The sequence below is a fragment of the Henckelia pumila genome, chromosome 4, assembly GCF_033568475.1.
Source record: "Henckelia pumila isolate YLH828 chromosome 4, ASM3356847v2, whole genome shotgun sequence".
NCBI classification, from domain to species: Eukaryota; Viridiplantae; Streptophyta; class Magnoliopsida; order Lamiales; family Gesneriaceae; genus Henckelia; species Henckelia pumila.
The window spans coordinates 155,776,039-155,794,721 of record NC_133123.1 but is presented as its reverse complement, the minus strand read 5'-3'; the positions used below and the strand labels follow the sequence as shown (position 1 = coordinate 155,794,721).

General features: G+C 30.2%; 1 protein-coding gene across 6 annotated transcripts; it reads left to right on the top strand.

The window, feature by feature from the left end:
- Positions 1-13,129: 13,129 nt before the first annotated feature.
- On the top strand, positions 13,130-18,266 carry LOC140865649 (uncharacterized). Of its 6 annotated transcripts, none has more exons than XR_012144671.1 (9): positions 13,130-13,268; positions 13,794-13,868; positions 14,651-14,710; positions 15,371-15,473; positions 15,899-16,469; positions 16,983-17,118; positions 17,305-17,472; positions 17,557-17,707; positions 17,791-18,263. XR_012144671.1 is itself a non-coding variant. In XM_073270365.1 (8 exons), exons 2-8 carry the CDS (start codon positions 13,794-13,796, stop codon positions 17,623-17,625), a joined length of 1,182 nt encoding a protein of 393 aa, XP_073126466.1. In that variant the 5' UTR covers positions 13,144-13,268; positions 13,758-13,793; the 3' UTR covers positions 17,626-17,783. The 6 variants fall into 6 exon arrangements, 2 of the variants coding, with proteins under 2 accessions (XP_073126466.1, XP_073126467.1); XR_012144672.1 differs by having other exon boundaries at positions 13,144-13,268; positions 13,758-13,868; positions 17,557-17,676; positions 17,791-18,266; XR_012144673.1 differs by having other exon boundaries at positions 13,144-13,268; positions 13,758-13,868; positions 17,557-17,676; positions 17,887-18,265.
- The last annotated feature ends 417 nt before the right edge of the window (positions 18,267-18,683 follow it).

Genomic DNA, 18,683 nt, shown 5'->3' with positions numbered 1-18,683 from the left:
AACTTCAGTTTAAACCCCTTTACATCAAATTCTGTAGTAATTTATTTAGTTTGCTTTTAAATTTCAAATCAAATTACATTATTTGATCATCACCACACAAAATAATTTTGATCGACTTATCTTAGCTCTATGATAGTGTACTAACATAACTATATATCATTTTTGTTAAACGAAAAAAAAATTAACCAAATCCAATATATCTATACCATGATACTTATTTTAGTAAATTATAATAATCTGACCATAACTATTTATTTTGGGTTAAAATAATATAATTTTTATTTTATTTATTTTTAAAAAGACAAAATAGTCATTTAACATTTTTATATAAAATCAATCAAATCAAATAAATTATAATCTATCAATCAAATCCAATACTTTTTTAACTATCATTTCTTATTTATTTTTTATTACATTATATTACTTATTATATCATATCTCAAACCAAACGGTGTCTAGCTAGTGTATAAATTGAATATAAATTATACCATCCATGATTATATTTTATCGTCTGCATCAAACAATAATTATTTCAGTTATACAAACAAACAAATACCATAATTAATATATACTAGTGTATATGCACACACCCGTTGTGTGTGACAAAAAAGTTGTTTTTTTTTATTAAAATTAATTTCAAAAAAAAATCTAATAAATTTATGAAAACAAAAAATTATCTGATAATTATCCCACGTCGTATCCCAACACGATCCATCGTGGCATCATCAGACTCCCTTTCTCCACTCCATTAATTTCATTACTGAATGATGCCTAACAAAAAAACTCTGAGTTTCATCAACTTTCATTTCATCATGTCTACATATTTTATGTTTGAATTGTATGACATATTTCTAGTTCAATTGCAAGAAGATTGATCAGTTGTACTTTCATGGTATTTTAATAGGTGTTATTTATAAGGGTTTAATTAAGCAATTTATGGTGTAAATATAATAGACAATGGTTTTTAAAATTTAGAACAAAAACAATTTGCTAAAAAGTTGTATTTTAAACAAAAGACAACGCTTTTTTTCATTAAAAAAACGTCGTCTGCATTGTCTTTGATGTGGATTTTTTACAACAGTGTTTTTAACAACATTTTCAGCCACATAAACAATGTGTTGTCTATGACCTTTTTTCTTGTAGTTTTCCCACACCATTTTATATATTTCTAATTTCTAATATCAAAACACCAATTGAGAATAGAAATAATAATCAATTTGAATGCATCACTGTTGAGGAATTTCAAAAATAGTATAAGGATTTTAATTGAATCTCCAAGGCACGTTATATAACGTTTTTTAAAAAATGTTTCTCGATCTCTCTTAGGATACAATGTTGTAAACCACTATAATTCAAATCTAATGATGCAGGTATTTATAGAAAATTAAGAGTCGATCCCGATAATCACAGCGGAGATCATTATTCGTCATCGGCAACAAAATGTCTGAAAATATTAAATGAATTCAGAAAAATATACTAACAATCAATACCAAAATTCGGATATTAGAGGCCGAAATCGATGTTATCCTTCAAAATTAACCCCGAAAACGATAAATCGCATCATTTAACAAGTTCAATGAAAATTCGGGTATTTGACATTTACCATTTTTTGTGTTCATTATTAATTAAAATAACTATCTTAAAACGTTGATTTTTGTAGCATTTACCATTTTTTGTGTTTATTATTTTGAAGTTATATTGATGGAAAGTACACAAAATTTTGAAGTTAATATTCAATAATTTTCTGGAGGCACAATGAGCTAGGATCGGAGATTCCACTCTATCTTTAATTTACTCAAAATTAACTTCATTTTCACCTGAAAAACATATATAGTTGCACAAAGATTGCACATTAGATGCACAAATAATATAATGGACGTCATTCGATCAATATTGCACAAATATTGCACGTCGTTAGTAATTAGATGCACAAATATTGCACAATAATCTATAAATTAACTAAAGAATCGTCGTCTTCTGTTCTTCTTTTTCTCCTATCATTCTACATATCATTCAATCGAAAAAAGTCAAGGCATTGCATTTGCATGAACAATTTTGAAATTAATAGTTTTTTAAGATATTCGAAATGGTGACAGGTCTCATCTTCTTGCTACATTACCTCTGTTGATGATGGCGTCATTTCTGCATTAACCTGTCGCGGGGTTCGTGTGAATTCATGCAGGATGTGGCTGAAAGAAGGCGCCACGAGCTAGTAATTCGAACCCTAGTTCTTGCAAACTTGTGGGTTCAGTTTCCCTGTGGAATCTCAAAATTGCTTCGATTTCGATTGATATTGGATCCACTTTGTCGTGTGCAAATTGTGGGATAGGCCCTGAAATGTGGGAATCAACCATTTTTCGAACTCAAGAAAATTAGGGTTTCCAAGTATCAAAGAATTAGGTTTAGGTAATGTTTGTGATTATTTATATTGTAAAAATTATTTAGTACACCTGTGATTATGATAGACTTAAGACTCTTATCTTGTTCATTATATATATTGTAAAAATTATTTAGTACACTTGTGATTATTTACATTTAAAAATTATTTAACTTTTTTTTTTATAATTTTATTTTTTAGATTTTAGATGATATATATGATTATTTTGTGACTACGATAACACCATGTGTGATTATTCTACAACTCCCCATATATTATATATAATGTAGAATCGAGATGTATAGTATAGCTTAATTTCAATCGCGCGCTCAAATATTTTTCAAAATTAAAAAAAAAAATGAATTCGAAAATAATAATAACAACAACGATAATTTTATTGGACATGTTCCTTGTATTGACAACACAAAAATGGATAAGTACAAAATTTTTGAATTTCATATATTCAATATATCATTTGCATGTTTGGAGGCACAATGAGAATCAGAGACTTCATCTTTTACTGAAAATTAACATCATTTTCACCTGAAAAATATCAATATATAGTTGCACGTTAGATGCACAAATATTGCACAATATTCTATAGACTATATAGTATGATAAACCTACACAAACAAAAGATATATAAAATCCCAAAAATATAAATATATTTATTATTTTCATTGTAAAGCACTGAAGAAATTATACCCAGTGCGGGCACCATTCCTCAGTTCCCTCAGATATTTGAGAGCTTCAGTCTTTGATCTGAACGCTCTCCGAACACCCGGCGCGTAATACTTCTGCATTGAAATAAAAATCAAGAATCACAACAAAAATTATTATAATATTTTTTAATCAAGAAAAAATCCTTAACATATATATGATATTATCATGTATACCTTGTCAACGTAGCCCGCGAATCTCCCTTTGTCCATTGGCCTCTGCTTCTCTACTTTCCTCCACCCTTCCGGCATCCAAGAATCGTCGTCTTCTAATCTTCTATTCATCCTAGCATTCTGCAGAACAAGTTGGATTGGATTCAAAGCAAGTCATGAAAATGCATGAAATATCTTAAAGAATTTTTAAGATATTCAAAATCGTGACATGTCTCATCTTCTTGCTGCATTAATTACCTCTGTTGATGATGGTGTCGTTTCTGAATAAACCCGTCTCGTGGTTCGGGTGAATTCATGCAGAATGTGACTGAAAGAAGGCGCCACGAGTAATTCAAACCCTAGTTCTTGCAAACTTTTGGGTTCAGTTTCTGTGAAATCTCAAATTGCTTCGATTTCGATTGATATTGGATCCAATTTGTCGTGTGTAAATTGTGGGATAGGCCCTGAAATGCGTGAAATGTGGGAATCAACCATTTTCGAACTTCAGAAAATTAGGGTTTCCAAGTATCAAAGAAGAAATAGGGTTTCTTTAACTCTTGCAATTTGTGCAGAACAGTGGGGAACATTAGGTCGAATTTATAGTTACACTGCAGAAAAATCTGAAATATGTTTAAAGAAATTTGATTAATTGGATCATTAATATATGAAATCTGTACGTACAGCATAAGCATCACTAGATTTGTACGAAACCCTATTGAAGAAGAAAAAATGGGTTCTTATTAAGAAATGATCAACAATTTTAGCGGGAAATATTTTTTTTTTTAATCGAATCGAGTATAGATCATAAAACAATAAGTATTGATTTAATGCAAGTAGATCAATGGTGTAATATCAAACATATGCTTTAAATTGTAATCATCTAAAAACGAATTAATATCAGAACACTAATGTAAAATTTTTGCCAAAATAATATCTGTTAATAGGGAAAAATATTTATTGCGAGCAATTAATATTATAAGATTTATAAATAAATGTTCTGATTTTATGGTTGAAAATCTCAAAATTCATGTATTGTGCGAGAGAGGGGAAATGTGGATTTAATAATAATAATAATTAGTCTTGCCATAAATATTTATATCAAATATTGACATATATATAAATCTCAAATCTCATTATTAAAGAGAATCCATAATCCTTGAAATATTGTATATATGTGTTGAAAACTTGTGAAGATTTGCGCAATAATAAGTGTACTGATTGAGATTTGAGCAAAAACAAATAAGAACTAATAGAAAAAATATTACCCAATAAAGAAATTAACTTTGCACATCTAAAAACCCGACAAGTTATTCTTTTTACCAATTTTCCACAATTCAAAAAAATGCGCACACACACACATACTAATTCATCCATGCAATATTATGATATATCTCTGAAATATAAATAAATATATAATAGGATTGTTATCATATCATCACCAAATGTGAAAATTAGACTAAATATTTTGGACAATTGATGTGATCTTTATATTTGATACATAGTCAGTATAGATAGACAGATAATAAATAGAAGGTCTTGGTTGTGTCCCATGGTCTGGGGCTTCTACCCACCGTAGAAATAAGGAATTAATGGGACTCGTCTTTTGTTGGGCCCTTTTTTTTTTTTAGACATCGGAACTCATATTCACTGTCATTTGGTAAGCCCAAGGTAAATTATATATCGCTAATGTAATCGCTTGCAAACTAAGCTTATTAGATAAACTAAACTGAGCAAGTCTTGTGTGACAGGTTCTCCAAGAAAGAGTTGATAGGGGGAATCGAGTTTCTGACCATTTGTCAAGAGCATGCATACTTCACCAACTCGAACATCTCTCGGAAGACTTTTATTCTTCTGATGGGTGGAAAATTCAGTTTAAACATCGTCATTTACATAAAACACTGAATTAAATTTTGTATTAATTTCAAATCAAATTCCCTTATTTGATCATCACCAAAAAAAATATATTCAAGTCTTATTTAAATTCTATGCTAATGTAATAACATAACTATAATTTTGGTTAAAACGACAATAAATTAACCAACTCGAATCTATACTATCTATTATATTAATACCATACCCGTTGAATAATTATTTTAGTTAGCGGTTGTGGATTCTCACGCTATAAAACAAATTATTACTTTATTTATTTACGAATAAATTAAATAAATACCATGAAACCTATTATAATAAACCTATAATATTCTGACCATAAACCACAATAAATTAACCAAATCGAGCTATAATGGTAGTGTTTACAACCTCTAAATATAAGTGATTATATATTTTTTTCACATATTTATTAAGAAATAATCATTTATTTTTAAAATTTGCGAACACTACCAATATCTATAAATAAATAAATATTGTACCCTTGGATTTAATTTGGAGTAACTAGAAACTTCAGTTATTTAAAGTAAATGGATAAATAAATACAATGAAACATGTTTTAATAAACTTATAAGTTATAACCTAATCATGACGACTATAGTTTTTGCCAAACAACAACAAATTAATTAAATCGAATCTATAATATATATTAAATATCATATACCTTAGGTATCCGTATTGTTTAGTATGGATGATGAGATGACCAAATTAAAAATATAAATATAATATATATATGTATATATATATATACATATATAAATATATATATATATATATATTTGATATTATTAGCACTCATGATGTGCACTTTTGTGTGCACCGCTGACGTGGCATCCTTCACATCCAATAGGTGAACGCCACATCAGCAGGTGCGCACATAAATGTACATGATAGGTGCTCACCATATCAAAACTATATATATATATATATATATATATATATATATATATATATATATATATATATATGAGTTATAAGGAACACATTATTAGAGTATATGCAAGGGCCAATGAAGTTTGACGATCAAGTCCAACTTCATTGGCACATATCATTATGGCCCCCTCCAAGGGGCAATGAAACTGCACGCGGAAGTTTTTGCGTGCAGTCAAGATGGTGGGACCCTCACGGACACTCTCCGCGCGGTCAAGCACCACCAATCTTGTTTTTCTTTTTTTTTTTTTTATTTTTTTTGTGCGGGGCCACCAATCTTTTGTTTTTCTTATTTTTTTATTAAAAAAGGGATCTCAACTATTATTTTAATTTATAAAAATGATTTTAATTAAAAATAAATTAAATAAATTGTTAAAAAAATCAAAAAATTTAAGGATAATTAATAAAAATATTTAAAAAGGTCAACGAATATATTTTTCAAAATCAATGAAATTTTATTTTTATTTATTTGTGTCAAGTTTAATTCATGTGTTTTTTTTTCATGTTTGTTTTTTTATTTTGGAATATTATGTATGCTTTTAAAATTATTTTTTTTATGTTTTTAAAAAATATTATTTTTGTTTATTATATTTATGTGCATTTTTTTAATGTAGTTTTTAAATTTAATTATGTTTATTTTTAATTTGTTATATTTATGTATATTTTTATTATGTTTTAAAAGCATTATTTAATTGATTAAAAAATTATTATTTCAATATCACCACTACAACATCAACACATCATTGTAGGAACACACAATGAAGTTATCAACGCTGACATCATCATGCGATCAAGTTATCAACTTGACCACACCAACTTCCTCACATCCTTGTACATGCTCTTAGACAAAGTAATTTATGTATTGCAATTGATTATATAAAATCTATGACGTGCAGCTCATCTGATATCAAGGTTCCAAGTATGAAACGAGGTCTCGACTCTCGAGTTTGAGACCCAATTGTAACAAAAATCTCTTCCCCAACTTTTAAAAAAATTGATTATATAAATGTTTGATGTATAGATTGAATGAGATCAATATTATTTTATCATTTACGCCAAACAAGCTAGATATAAATTATTTGAGTTACTTTACATGTACGAATAAACAAATACCATTATATATAGCTAGACGCACACTCCACTATCCCAACTAGAAACAACACGATCTATCGTGGCATGACACTCCCTTTCTCCACTCCATTCATTAATAAATGAAGCCAATTAACCAAAAAATTTGAGTTCTTTATAATTTTCATTTCATCTTCTCCACCATTTTTTGTATTTCTAATATCAAAATTAGCCTGATTGAGAATAGAAATATAAAGTAATACATTTGAATGTATGCATGCACTACTATATATATATATATATATATATATATATATATATATATATATATAAAAGATGGCAATACCATGGACAACTACGTGCAAGGGCGGAGGGAGCTACCCGGGTGGCCCATTTAATTTTTTTAAAAAAAATGTATTATATATATTTTTAGAAATAATTTTTTGTGTTATTTTTAAACCAATGCTATATTAGCTCGGGTAATCAAATTAAAAAAATTAAATAGCCCACACATAACCCAATAAAAAAAATTAAGTAACCAATATATCATCAAAATTGGGGTTTTTCGTCCTTATATTTTTGATTAAATTTGATTCAAATTTAAATTTTATCTCTATTAATATTCGTATTTTAAATAATTTTTTTACTTTTATAACCTAGATTTCTTCTTGCATTTTTTTTAATTTTTTTTGTACTTTCTGATATTGATTTATTTTTAAAGTGACTACATTGCAATGAAATGATTTTTTTTAGAATTGCAATTTTTTATTTCATAAAAAAGTTTAATGGTTCCGTTCAAGTTTCTATTTATATTAGATTATGCATCGCGCTAATCGTATGTTACTGATATGATGTCATATTAAAAAAAAATTGGATTGTGATATCAGTCAAAAGTTTTTAAATCTTACATAAGATTTCATAAAAAATCATGAAGATTTTATTAATAAAAAGCTTTTTAAGACTACGATGAACAAGTATATTATTCATCATTTTAATTTTATGCATTATTTTTTGTTTCTCGCTAAAAATTTTAGTCCGGGTGCATTTCGAATCCTGGCTCCACCATTGAGTACGTGAGCAACAGCTGACGTGACAATCACTCATTTGATGTACAAGGTGCCACGTCAGCTGTTACTCACGTAGTTGTCCAATATGGTAGTTGCACATATGATTGAAACTCTATATATATATATATATATATATATATATATATATATATATATAATACCGATTAGTTCGATATATATTATCCCTTCAAGGTTAACCCCAAGAACGAGAAATCTCGTCATGTGACAAGATCAATGGTGGTGGAAAGCAAAAGTTTACCGATCAGGTATACGTACTATATACACTAAAAATTATTTAGTACACTTGTGATTATGGGAAAAAAAAGTATTTTGTGATAATCGATACGATAAATTTTTAGGGTCAAATTTTTCAAATTTCAAAATTTTGTATATATGCGTTTTTTATATATAATTTTCGTTAGTATTTCTTTTTAGAGTAATTTTCGTTAGTATTATATGAGCAAAATCATTAGAACAAGGCAAGCAAAAAGCTGACCGCTTGAACTAGCCACGTATTTCCCATCCATGATAATATTTGAATCTATAAATATTAGTCATTTTATTCACACGAACACACACTATACTATTTATGTATAATGATTTTGATGTCAAGTAGTCATAGTCATGTAACAAATTTAGAGATGGCATTAAACTCAAGAATTAATTTAGAGACGCTTTAATTTTATATAATTTTTTAATATCTGTTGATTTTTGTGACATTTAAAATTTTTGTGTTATAATTTATTTTTTTTAGATTTAAGATGATATGATTATATATTTTGTGACTACATGAATTACACCACTTGTGATTATTCTACAACCCCCCATATATATATGTTATATCTATTCTATCTATTCTATTTTATTAAAGTTGAAAGATTGGTACGTATGGTCAACTTCTTTTTTTTTTTTTTGTATCTTAGTATATGTTTAATTACCAAAATGTCATTTTATTTCGTCTATTGATAACTACTTATTTACAAAAATGTCACGTTTATAAAATTAATTTATTTATTTACAAAAAAACACTTTTCGAAATTATTCTCTTTTTCTTTTATTTAAAAAAATGTATTACATAAGCACATAATGCGTCATGCGTGCTCCCGAGTACTAGTTATATAGAATGTAGCTAGCCAGAATCGAGATATATGGTACGTATGTGTAAGACGGATTATGTTTAATTTAATTTCCATTGCACACATTTTCAAAATTAGCTAGATATATATAAATGAATTCAAAAAATAATAATAATAATAACAATAACAATAATATTAATTTTATTGGCCGGGCATGCTCGTTGTATATAGATGTGTTTGACAGAACAAAATTGATTGGAATTAAAGTACCCAAATTTTGAAGTTAATTTATATTCAATATTTAATCTGGAGGCGACGATGAGGATCGGAGACTCCACTCCATCATTTTCACCTGAAAATTAAACATCAATAGTTGCACATTAGATGCACAAATATTGCACAATAATCTATACACTATAGATCGAGTATGATAAATCTACACACAAACAAAACAAAGAGATTTAAATTCCCAAAAAATATTACTATTATTTCATTCATGTTATAAAGTGAAGAAACATACCCTATGCTTGCACCATTCCTAAGTTCGCTCAGATATCTCAAAGCTTCGGTCTTCGATCTGAATGCTCTCCGAACACCCGGTGCATAATACTTCTGCATTAAAATTAAAATCAAGAATCAATAACAAAACTATAATATAAGACATTCTTTTCATGCAAAACACATTAATATTTAGCAATGTTGTGTATCTATATATATATACCTTGTCGACATAGCCCGCGAATCTGCCTTTATCCATCGGCCTCTGCTTTTCTACTTTCCGCCACCCTTCCGGCATCCAAGAATCGTCGTCTTCTGTTCTTCTATCTCTCCTAGCATTCTGATATAATAATTCGATTCGAAGAAAGTCAAGTAAATGCATGAACTATATTTGAAAAAATTTGTAAGATATATATATATTCAAAACAGTAATATATATAATTTAATCTTCTTGCTGCATTACCTCAGACGTTGATGATGGGGTCATTTCTGCATAAACCCGTCGCGGAGTTCGGGTGAATTCATGGAGAATATGGCTGAAAGAAGGCGCCACGAGTAATTCAAACCCTAGTTCTTGCAAACTTTTGGGTTCAGTTTCTCTGTGGAATCTCAAAATTGCTTCGATTTCGATTGATATTGGATCCACTTTGTCGTGTGTAAATTGTGGGATAGGCCCTGAAATGTGGGAATCAACCATTTTTCAAACTTCAGAAAATTAGGGCTTCTAAGTATCAAAGAAATTATAGGTTTTACTATACTCTTGCAATTTGTGCAGAATATTGGAGACATTAGGTTGAATTTATAGTTACACTCCATAAATATTCTGAAATCTGTTTAAGGAAATTTGATTAATTGGATCATTAATATGAAATCTGTAAGTACAGCTTATTGCTTGTGAATCGCTACATTTGAACGAAACCCTATTGAAGCAAAACGAAGGGAAAAAATAAGTTAATTCTTACTAACAATTTTAGCGGGAATTAATATTTTTGGAATCGAATCGATTATAGATTACTAGAGATAAATATTCGTTTAATGCAAGTAGATGGAGTAATATCAAACATATGCTTTAAAATTTTAGCGTTTATAAACGAATTAATTTCAGAACGTTAATTTAAAATTGCCAAAATAATATATTTATTAATATGGAAAGGTATTTCTTGCGAGCAATTAGTATCATAAGATTTATAAATAAATGTTCTGATTTTATGGTTAAAAATCTCAAAATTCATGTATTTTGAGAAGGAAATGTGGATTTAATAATCTTATAAATTGGTCTTGTCATAAATATTTCTAATTTTCTATCAAATATTAGCATATAAATCTCAAATCTAAATTATTACAGCGAACCATAATCCGAGAAATATTGAATATATATGTCGAAAAATTGTGAGGCGATTTCTTAGTTAATAAGTGTACTGATTGAGCAAAAACAAATCAGACTTAATAGGAAAAAAAGAATACTCAGAACCCAGTAAAGAAACATGGCACAGGCATCTTACCTTTTTTTTTTTTTTCATGCATCTTACCTTCATACCATATATAATACATCAACCCTTTAGAAAAACTATCATGATAAATTAAGTGGTGAGACTAATTGTCATGACATTTCACAAGCAATATTTGAATATATATTTTCGTAACTTTGAAAATTCACGAACCTATATCAAATTTGAAAATCTCTTTAACTCACTTCTTAATCCACGAATCCGGCCACGTCAAATTTGCAAACCACTTGCAATTTTTCAAATTTTTTTCCACCCGTCTTGCATTTCTCATCGTCTTATATAATAAATTTTATTCATCATTTTTAAAATTATTTTTACCTCACTTTATTTCTAAGATATATAACATTCTCTATGTATATTATCAATTCAAAATAACTCATCTAAATTACATTTATTTATATTTTGATATTTGTATACTACATATAATATATGTATCACGTGTTCATAAATACTAGTTTTAATTAAAAACCCGATATGCAATTCTTTTATTTAACTTTGAAAAGCATGCACTTGTTCTAAAACTTGTGGTTGAAAATACTAGGTTTTAATCATTTGTTCCAGAACTTAATTAAGAATCAAATTGATTAAAATTTAAATAAACATGCAACAAATAGAAAAAAAGTTAAATATTCTAAACTTGCATCCTGATTAAGTAGTATAGAATAATATATGCCCTAAATTATTTTTAAGTGATAGCTATATATAATTGAGTAGATATATACATTCATACGTATGTAAAATGGGTCGACTCAGTCTATACATACATGAAAAAGTAAATTTTTTTGTAAGTTAGATTAGATCCATGTCTTATAAAATTGATTCATGTTATGGTTTCATGATATGGTTTTTTGTATATATAATTTCATTCATAATTTTTTTACAGTATAACATGCATGTTTTTTTTTTATTTTTATTCATGAAATAAGGGAAAATTATTTTTTTGGTCATGTATATTTGTTACTTTGCGATTTCAATCCTCTATGTTTAATTTCATATTTCAGTTTTAGTCCGCTATCTTTATTTTTTGGCAATTTTAGTCTTTTTTTCCGATGTGACGCTGATGCAGATGTAGCACAAATGCAGTGATGATGTGGAGCTGGCATGTATAGTGCCACATAAGTATTTTCTAAGAAAAATGACTAAAATTGCCAAAAATCGGAACGGACAGGACTAAAATTGAAATATAAAAATATAGAAGACTGAAATTGTAAAGTGAAAAATATACAAGAACAAAATTACAGTTTTTCCCATGAAATAATTTTAAAAATGAGTAATATGCATCCACTTTCTAAAATTTTTTATTTGACACTCATCTCTCTAGACGTGTAATAAATTTTCACTTTGGAGATAAATGTCAACTAGTCAAATGGATAAAATATATGAATGATGTGAATAAAAACAATCCATATTTTAAAATTATAATTAGAAGTAGGAAAAATTGTATGCATGATCCATTGGTTTATTAATGTGATTTTGGTCTATTATGTTATCGAATTTCAGTCTTAGTTTTGTACGTATCTTTTGATTTTTTTTGTCATTTTAGTTTTTTTTTAATTTGTAGTATTGATGCGACACTACGTACATGTATCAACGTTATGTCAAATATTGAAATTATATAATAATAAAAAAAAGGATAGGAGACTAAAATTAAAACTGATAATATATAAAAGATCAAAATCACGACGAGACAAAAATTCAAGGCCAAAAATTCATTATTTCCTTAACGATGTGATGAATTTGACATAGAAATTTATGAACGTTACTTTAATTTCTGAAAACCATGGGTGCAAATTGTAATTGTGAAAGCTTTATTCAAAACAAGAAGTCTCCAGCATTTCAAGCTGTTGTTTGACCAATATTCTCATTCATAATTGGCCATTATTCTTTAATTTAATTTCTCCACAAAAAACAGAGAGCACAAATTCACGATTTCTTGCGGAGGTATCCGCAGCCTGTTTGCGTAATTATACGGAAATTCAAAATCGGTAAATCCCTCTTCTCCCCCGAGTTTTCTGTTGATTCAGCTGCTTTCATCGTCCATAGATGTCGTAAGGGCAAAAGAAATAATTTTTTGAGGCATTTTCTTGATTTTCTCTCATGGGTTATTTGTTACTCGCGATCATTTTCTGGGTTCTCCTGTAATCCTTTTGTCCTTTTGGTTTTGGTAATCGATTTGAGTTTATTTTGTTGGAGCTGAAAGACACGTCTTTTAATGTCTGTGCATGTTTGATCTTAAATATTATACTTGAATTGAAGCAACTTTTTAGAACAGAGACACTACCTTGGTGACACAAAATGGGGACATTGTTATTTTTGTTTTAATATGCCATGTAAATATTGTCAAGGATTTGCCTTAATGGGAATTTTTGCTCCTTGTGGCACACTGGCATTTTGATGAATGATGGGGTTTTCTATAAGGAAAAATGAACAAAAAGGACAAGTCTGTCTGATGGTTTATGGTTACATTTTTTCAGAGGGTGGTGAATATTTTATATCTCTGTTGCTTCTAGATGTCTGCTGGACGCGGTAGCAATATTTCTTTAAATGATGATGATTTGTCGGAGATCAGGGCAAGATGCAAGGAGGTTAGCAAATTTTCTCCTTTTTTGAAAAAGTACTTGTTTTGTAGTACTTAGATTGGAGAAATTTAAGAAATTAGATTATATTTTTTGAAATGGTATTGTACTTTGGACATTTTTATTGCTATTTGTTTCATTTATTGTTTGTTTTTCTTTTAAGTTCTAATAATATCGTTGTCATCTGATTTTTTCCAATGGATAAATAAGTAAAGTGATGGAATTTAGTGAAAATCTTGTTTCATCATTTGCAAACGAGTTAAGACTGACCACCAATGATGTCAGTGACCTGACTCTTTTGGTTTGTCAGGGATGAGTGAAGGAACTCAAACCTGAGAGATGAGTAAACATTGCCAAGGAGGCATGAGAAAAAATGAAATTTATGCAACATTAAATACTCTGGTAGTTATACATGAGGACACGATTGACTTCGACTACTTACAAGATTTTGGGAACAGTGTACTTTTGAATTAAATGTCGCAAGAGAAACGTGTCAGTCGGGAAAACCACAGAGCATTTTACAGGTCTAAATTGGTCATTTTAATAACATGCTTTTACAGGTTTAATTAGATCAATTTAATACCATGCAATCACGGGTCTAATCTGATAATATTAATTACATGCTTCAGATGCATGACTAAGTTCGCCTTTGCTTATCTCCTGAATTTGGGAATATATTTCCTATTTTATTACCGATTTCGGCAATGTTTCTATCAATGCCTGTTGCCTGGCCGTTATGCTGTTCAGCTGTTTTGTTGTTCGATAACTTTAAAGTTTGTCCTTTGATGCAGCTGACAAAGGAAAAGGAGATGTTGAGAGATTCAAAGTCCCAGAGTTTTGAACTAATCAGAGTATTACTTTTTTCTTTTAGTTACATGCTCATGTGATAAACTGTGTATTGCACAAAGCTTAGGCTATGGTACTTAAGTCTTTATTCTTTTTTTAATATTTCTATAAAATGGTGGTATCTGTTATTTGCTTTCACTGTGTTTTTCAAAAAATTACAGTAGCTAATCTTGGCTTCGAGATATTTGGAGAAGAGATGAAATAGGCAATTGTCTCACGTTATTCCTGCCTCCATCTTAGTGATTAAACATATTTCGTTCTGCATATCGCAAAAGCGCCATCTTCTTTAGGTTTATCTGTCCTTTTTTACGAGTGACCCATGCGGGCGAGAGCTGCCTTTGAGATAGACACCTTATGTTTTCCTCCACTTTCTCATTTAGGCAAGTAGTGGCTTTATTTATATTCTGATTGAAACCCTTACCATCTTTACTTTCTATCCCACTTTTGGTTATTTCCCTCCTTTATCCAATCTGTCATCGGCATTGTATATCCATTTCTGTGCTTTGGACATGAATTAAAGCATAAATAAAAACAAATCTGTTTTATGGAACTGCAAAGTGAATAACTCGTTGCCCATTGAATTACAAATTTGATGAATTTCAAGCAATATTAGGATATGAGACAGAATTGCCTTATAATTCTAGTATCACTTCTCTTTGATGCAGAAACTGGAATGTCATGTCAAGAATTTATCTGAAGCCCGTGAGGAAGACAAAAACTACATACGGGAATTGGAAAGAGAACTGAGTAATTGTTGCCAAGAAATAGGTGGGGCATCCTCTGTGATTTACTTCCATTCTTAGAGGTTATCTTCACATTATCTAGAGATGACGTGAAACTCTCTTTTCATGTGGTTTTGCTTCAAACTATTCTTCTCGGAGAGATTGCCAACAATGTCAACTAGAGTGATTTGCTACGAACAATGGCTTGTGGCTTGAGTTCTATTATTTTCTTATTTTATATTCATGATATAAAAACACCTACTTAAGTGGCCACTTTCTCCTTCTATAATTAAATTGCAACTTTTATGTTAAGATGTGGAGAGTCTTTTCCTTGAAACTGTTTTTCTCAAAATAATTAGAAGACAAAGAAGAGAGCCCCACCAAGTTGTCTTTTTCAATTTAGATAGTCGTAACATGATACTTCTATCATCTTGTTAATATTTGATTTTGGACTGATCAGTTAAATAATAGATTACCTGCAGGATCAACTAAATACAAGAAACTCTGACTTAAACTGCCCTGATGAAGAAATAAGCAGCCTTCGGTTATCACTTGCAAACATGGAAAATCTGGAGGAGGAGGTCGGACAGTTAAGGGATCAGATGAAGTTATCTGAATCTGAGCGAGTGCTGTTAATGGAAGAAATTGAGGATAAAGAAGTTATCATAAGGAACTCTGCATCATGTATCGAGAAGCTGGAGGAGTCAATATCATCTATGGGATTGGAGTATCAGTGTGAAATAGAGAGTACTAAGCTAGAGCTAATAGCCTTGGAGCAGAATTTTTTTGAAGCAAAAAAAATGCTAGAAGAAAAAACTCAACAAAATTCTTCTATGAACGAGTTAATTCAGGATCTTGAGCTGCAAATTCAGGATGCTGAGAAGGTAATTGAGATCTTAGACAAAGAAAATAAAGACTTGAAAGAAAAATTCAAAGCTTCTGAATTGAATGCCAAAGAATTTGCTGAGAAGATGGAGGAGCAATTTAATGGGTCGCTGCGGGAAAATGGTTATCAATCAACTAAAACAGAAAATGATGCAAGGTATTCAAAAGACTTCTATGCATTTATGTGTATCTGAGCGTGTATCATACCACTTGGTCAGCCGCTAAAATTTAATTGGTTATTTTTGCTCTACATTGGTGGAGTGATTACTTGGATGTAAATCCTACCGAGTTCAGAAGTAACTAGGGCCCACACTGTTTTTCAGTGGTAATTAATGCACCTGTTATGTCCTTGACTCCTTGAGAGCTAAAGGCCAACTGCTACTGTTTGAATATTCTTCATGACATCTTCCGTGCTTTGCTTGTTTTCGTGTTTTCAACTTTCATTCATATGGTTCACAAGCACCTTATTTAGGAGATTAAAATATGGTGTTATTCAGTGCAATGACATCAATTCCTTTGCGTAAGGTTTTTGAATGCTATTTGACGCCTCGCCATTGCAGCAGGAATCCATTAAAGTTGAAAAATGTAGACTTATCACATGCTACTCTGCTAAAAATTGTGTCGTTAACATGTTCAACTTATTTTGATGCTTCTGAACCTTTGCTTGTAGCACCTGTGGCAATATTTTGGGTCCCCTGCTTTCCGAGATTGGTACACCAGAAGCACCGGATGCAGAAATAAGAAACAAGATGGCTGAAATGACACGTCAGATAGACGACTATGAGCTTCTTGTGAGAGAGCTTAAGGTATGCTGGTATGATTATTTACACGCTTGCACTAACATGCAGCAACCATACAAATACTGACTTGTTCATAGTTAGTAAATGACTAAATGTGGCATCTTTTAAATTGGGTGAACATTTATATTTTTGGATATTTCCAATTTTGTTAATGTGGTTATCATTGTCTGAAAGTTTGTGAACATTTGCTAGGAAGAGTTGAGAAAAGAAAAGTTGAACGCGAAAGAAGAAGCAGAAGATTTAGCCCAGGAAATGGCCGAGTTGAGGTACCAAATAACAGGGTTGCTTGAAGAAGAGTACAAACGTCGTGCATGCATAGAACAAATATCTTTGCAAAGAATAGCTGAATTGGAAGCTCAGGTAGGCAAAGCTCCAATCTCTTACACTCCACATAGAAGAGATTATGTCAAGATTGATGAGTAGTATTTACGTTTTGTGATGAAGATTGCCAAACAACAGCAAAAATCCTACACCTCGCAAAGCCTCGTCGTCAGGAATATCAACAAAACATAAACTATAGCCTCATATTTCACAAGAGTCTTTTTATTGGACTTGCATCTAAGGGTTCGTTATTCCAATCTCCTCTTCATGCATGGTACATATCCCTTTATATTATTATCTTCTTGGCTGCGCTTACATTTCAACATTTCAGCACCATTAATGCAAACTTCATTGCAGGTGCACCATCTCTGTTGAACGAGCCTGAATTTATTAAGAATGTTAGAGCTTTCTGGTAGATCCTATTTTTCTGAGTTATTTTTTCTTATATACCAGTGTGCAGAGAAAATTCATAGGTGAGCGTGTGAAGTGCCATTTTAGTGGAATTCTGAGGAATTTTTTCGAAGATTGCCTTGTACATTGTCATAAAGTATGAGCATCAACTCCATATCTGGAGATCCTGTCTCAAAAAAAAAACAAAAACACAAAAAACTCTCCATATAAGGATATAGAGTTTTTTTATGGTTACTAACGTGTTTCTTTGGGTATCCATTTTTAAATAAAAAAAAATTTGTGTATATTTGTTGATGAAAACCACTATGTACATGTGTTTGCACACAAAAATTGGTTCGAGCGGGTTGATTGCAGGCGTGCCAGGCACGTGAGTGCCAATTGAAAAATAACAAATGAAAATAAAAATCTAACTTCTAACACCAAGCGAAAATGAGCCCCGGTTCCGTCGTTGATCTCAAGTTCACGGGTAAAACGCTAAAGAACTAAAATAAAGTAGAAAACGAATTATTAATAGCAATCGAAAATTGATTCTTTGCTACTGAAAATTCAAAATGACAAGTGTTTGTCATACTAATCACAAAAGAAAGTGATGTAATAGTTTCAGGAACCTAGCACAAACAAGCTAAACATGTACGCTATAATGTCTAGAAAATGATAAGATGAAGGTACGAAAATTCTGCAGAAATATTGCTAAAAAAAACAGAGCTTTTTGATAGCTATGTTTGTTGTTGAGATGATGTATGCCTGCTCTTCTCTTCAGACGGCTCATTTGTTCCCAAGTCCATAACTTTCACCCCACTATCTCTCAAAATGGACTACGATCTTTTCAACTGGTTTTT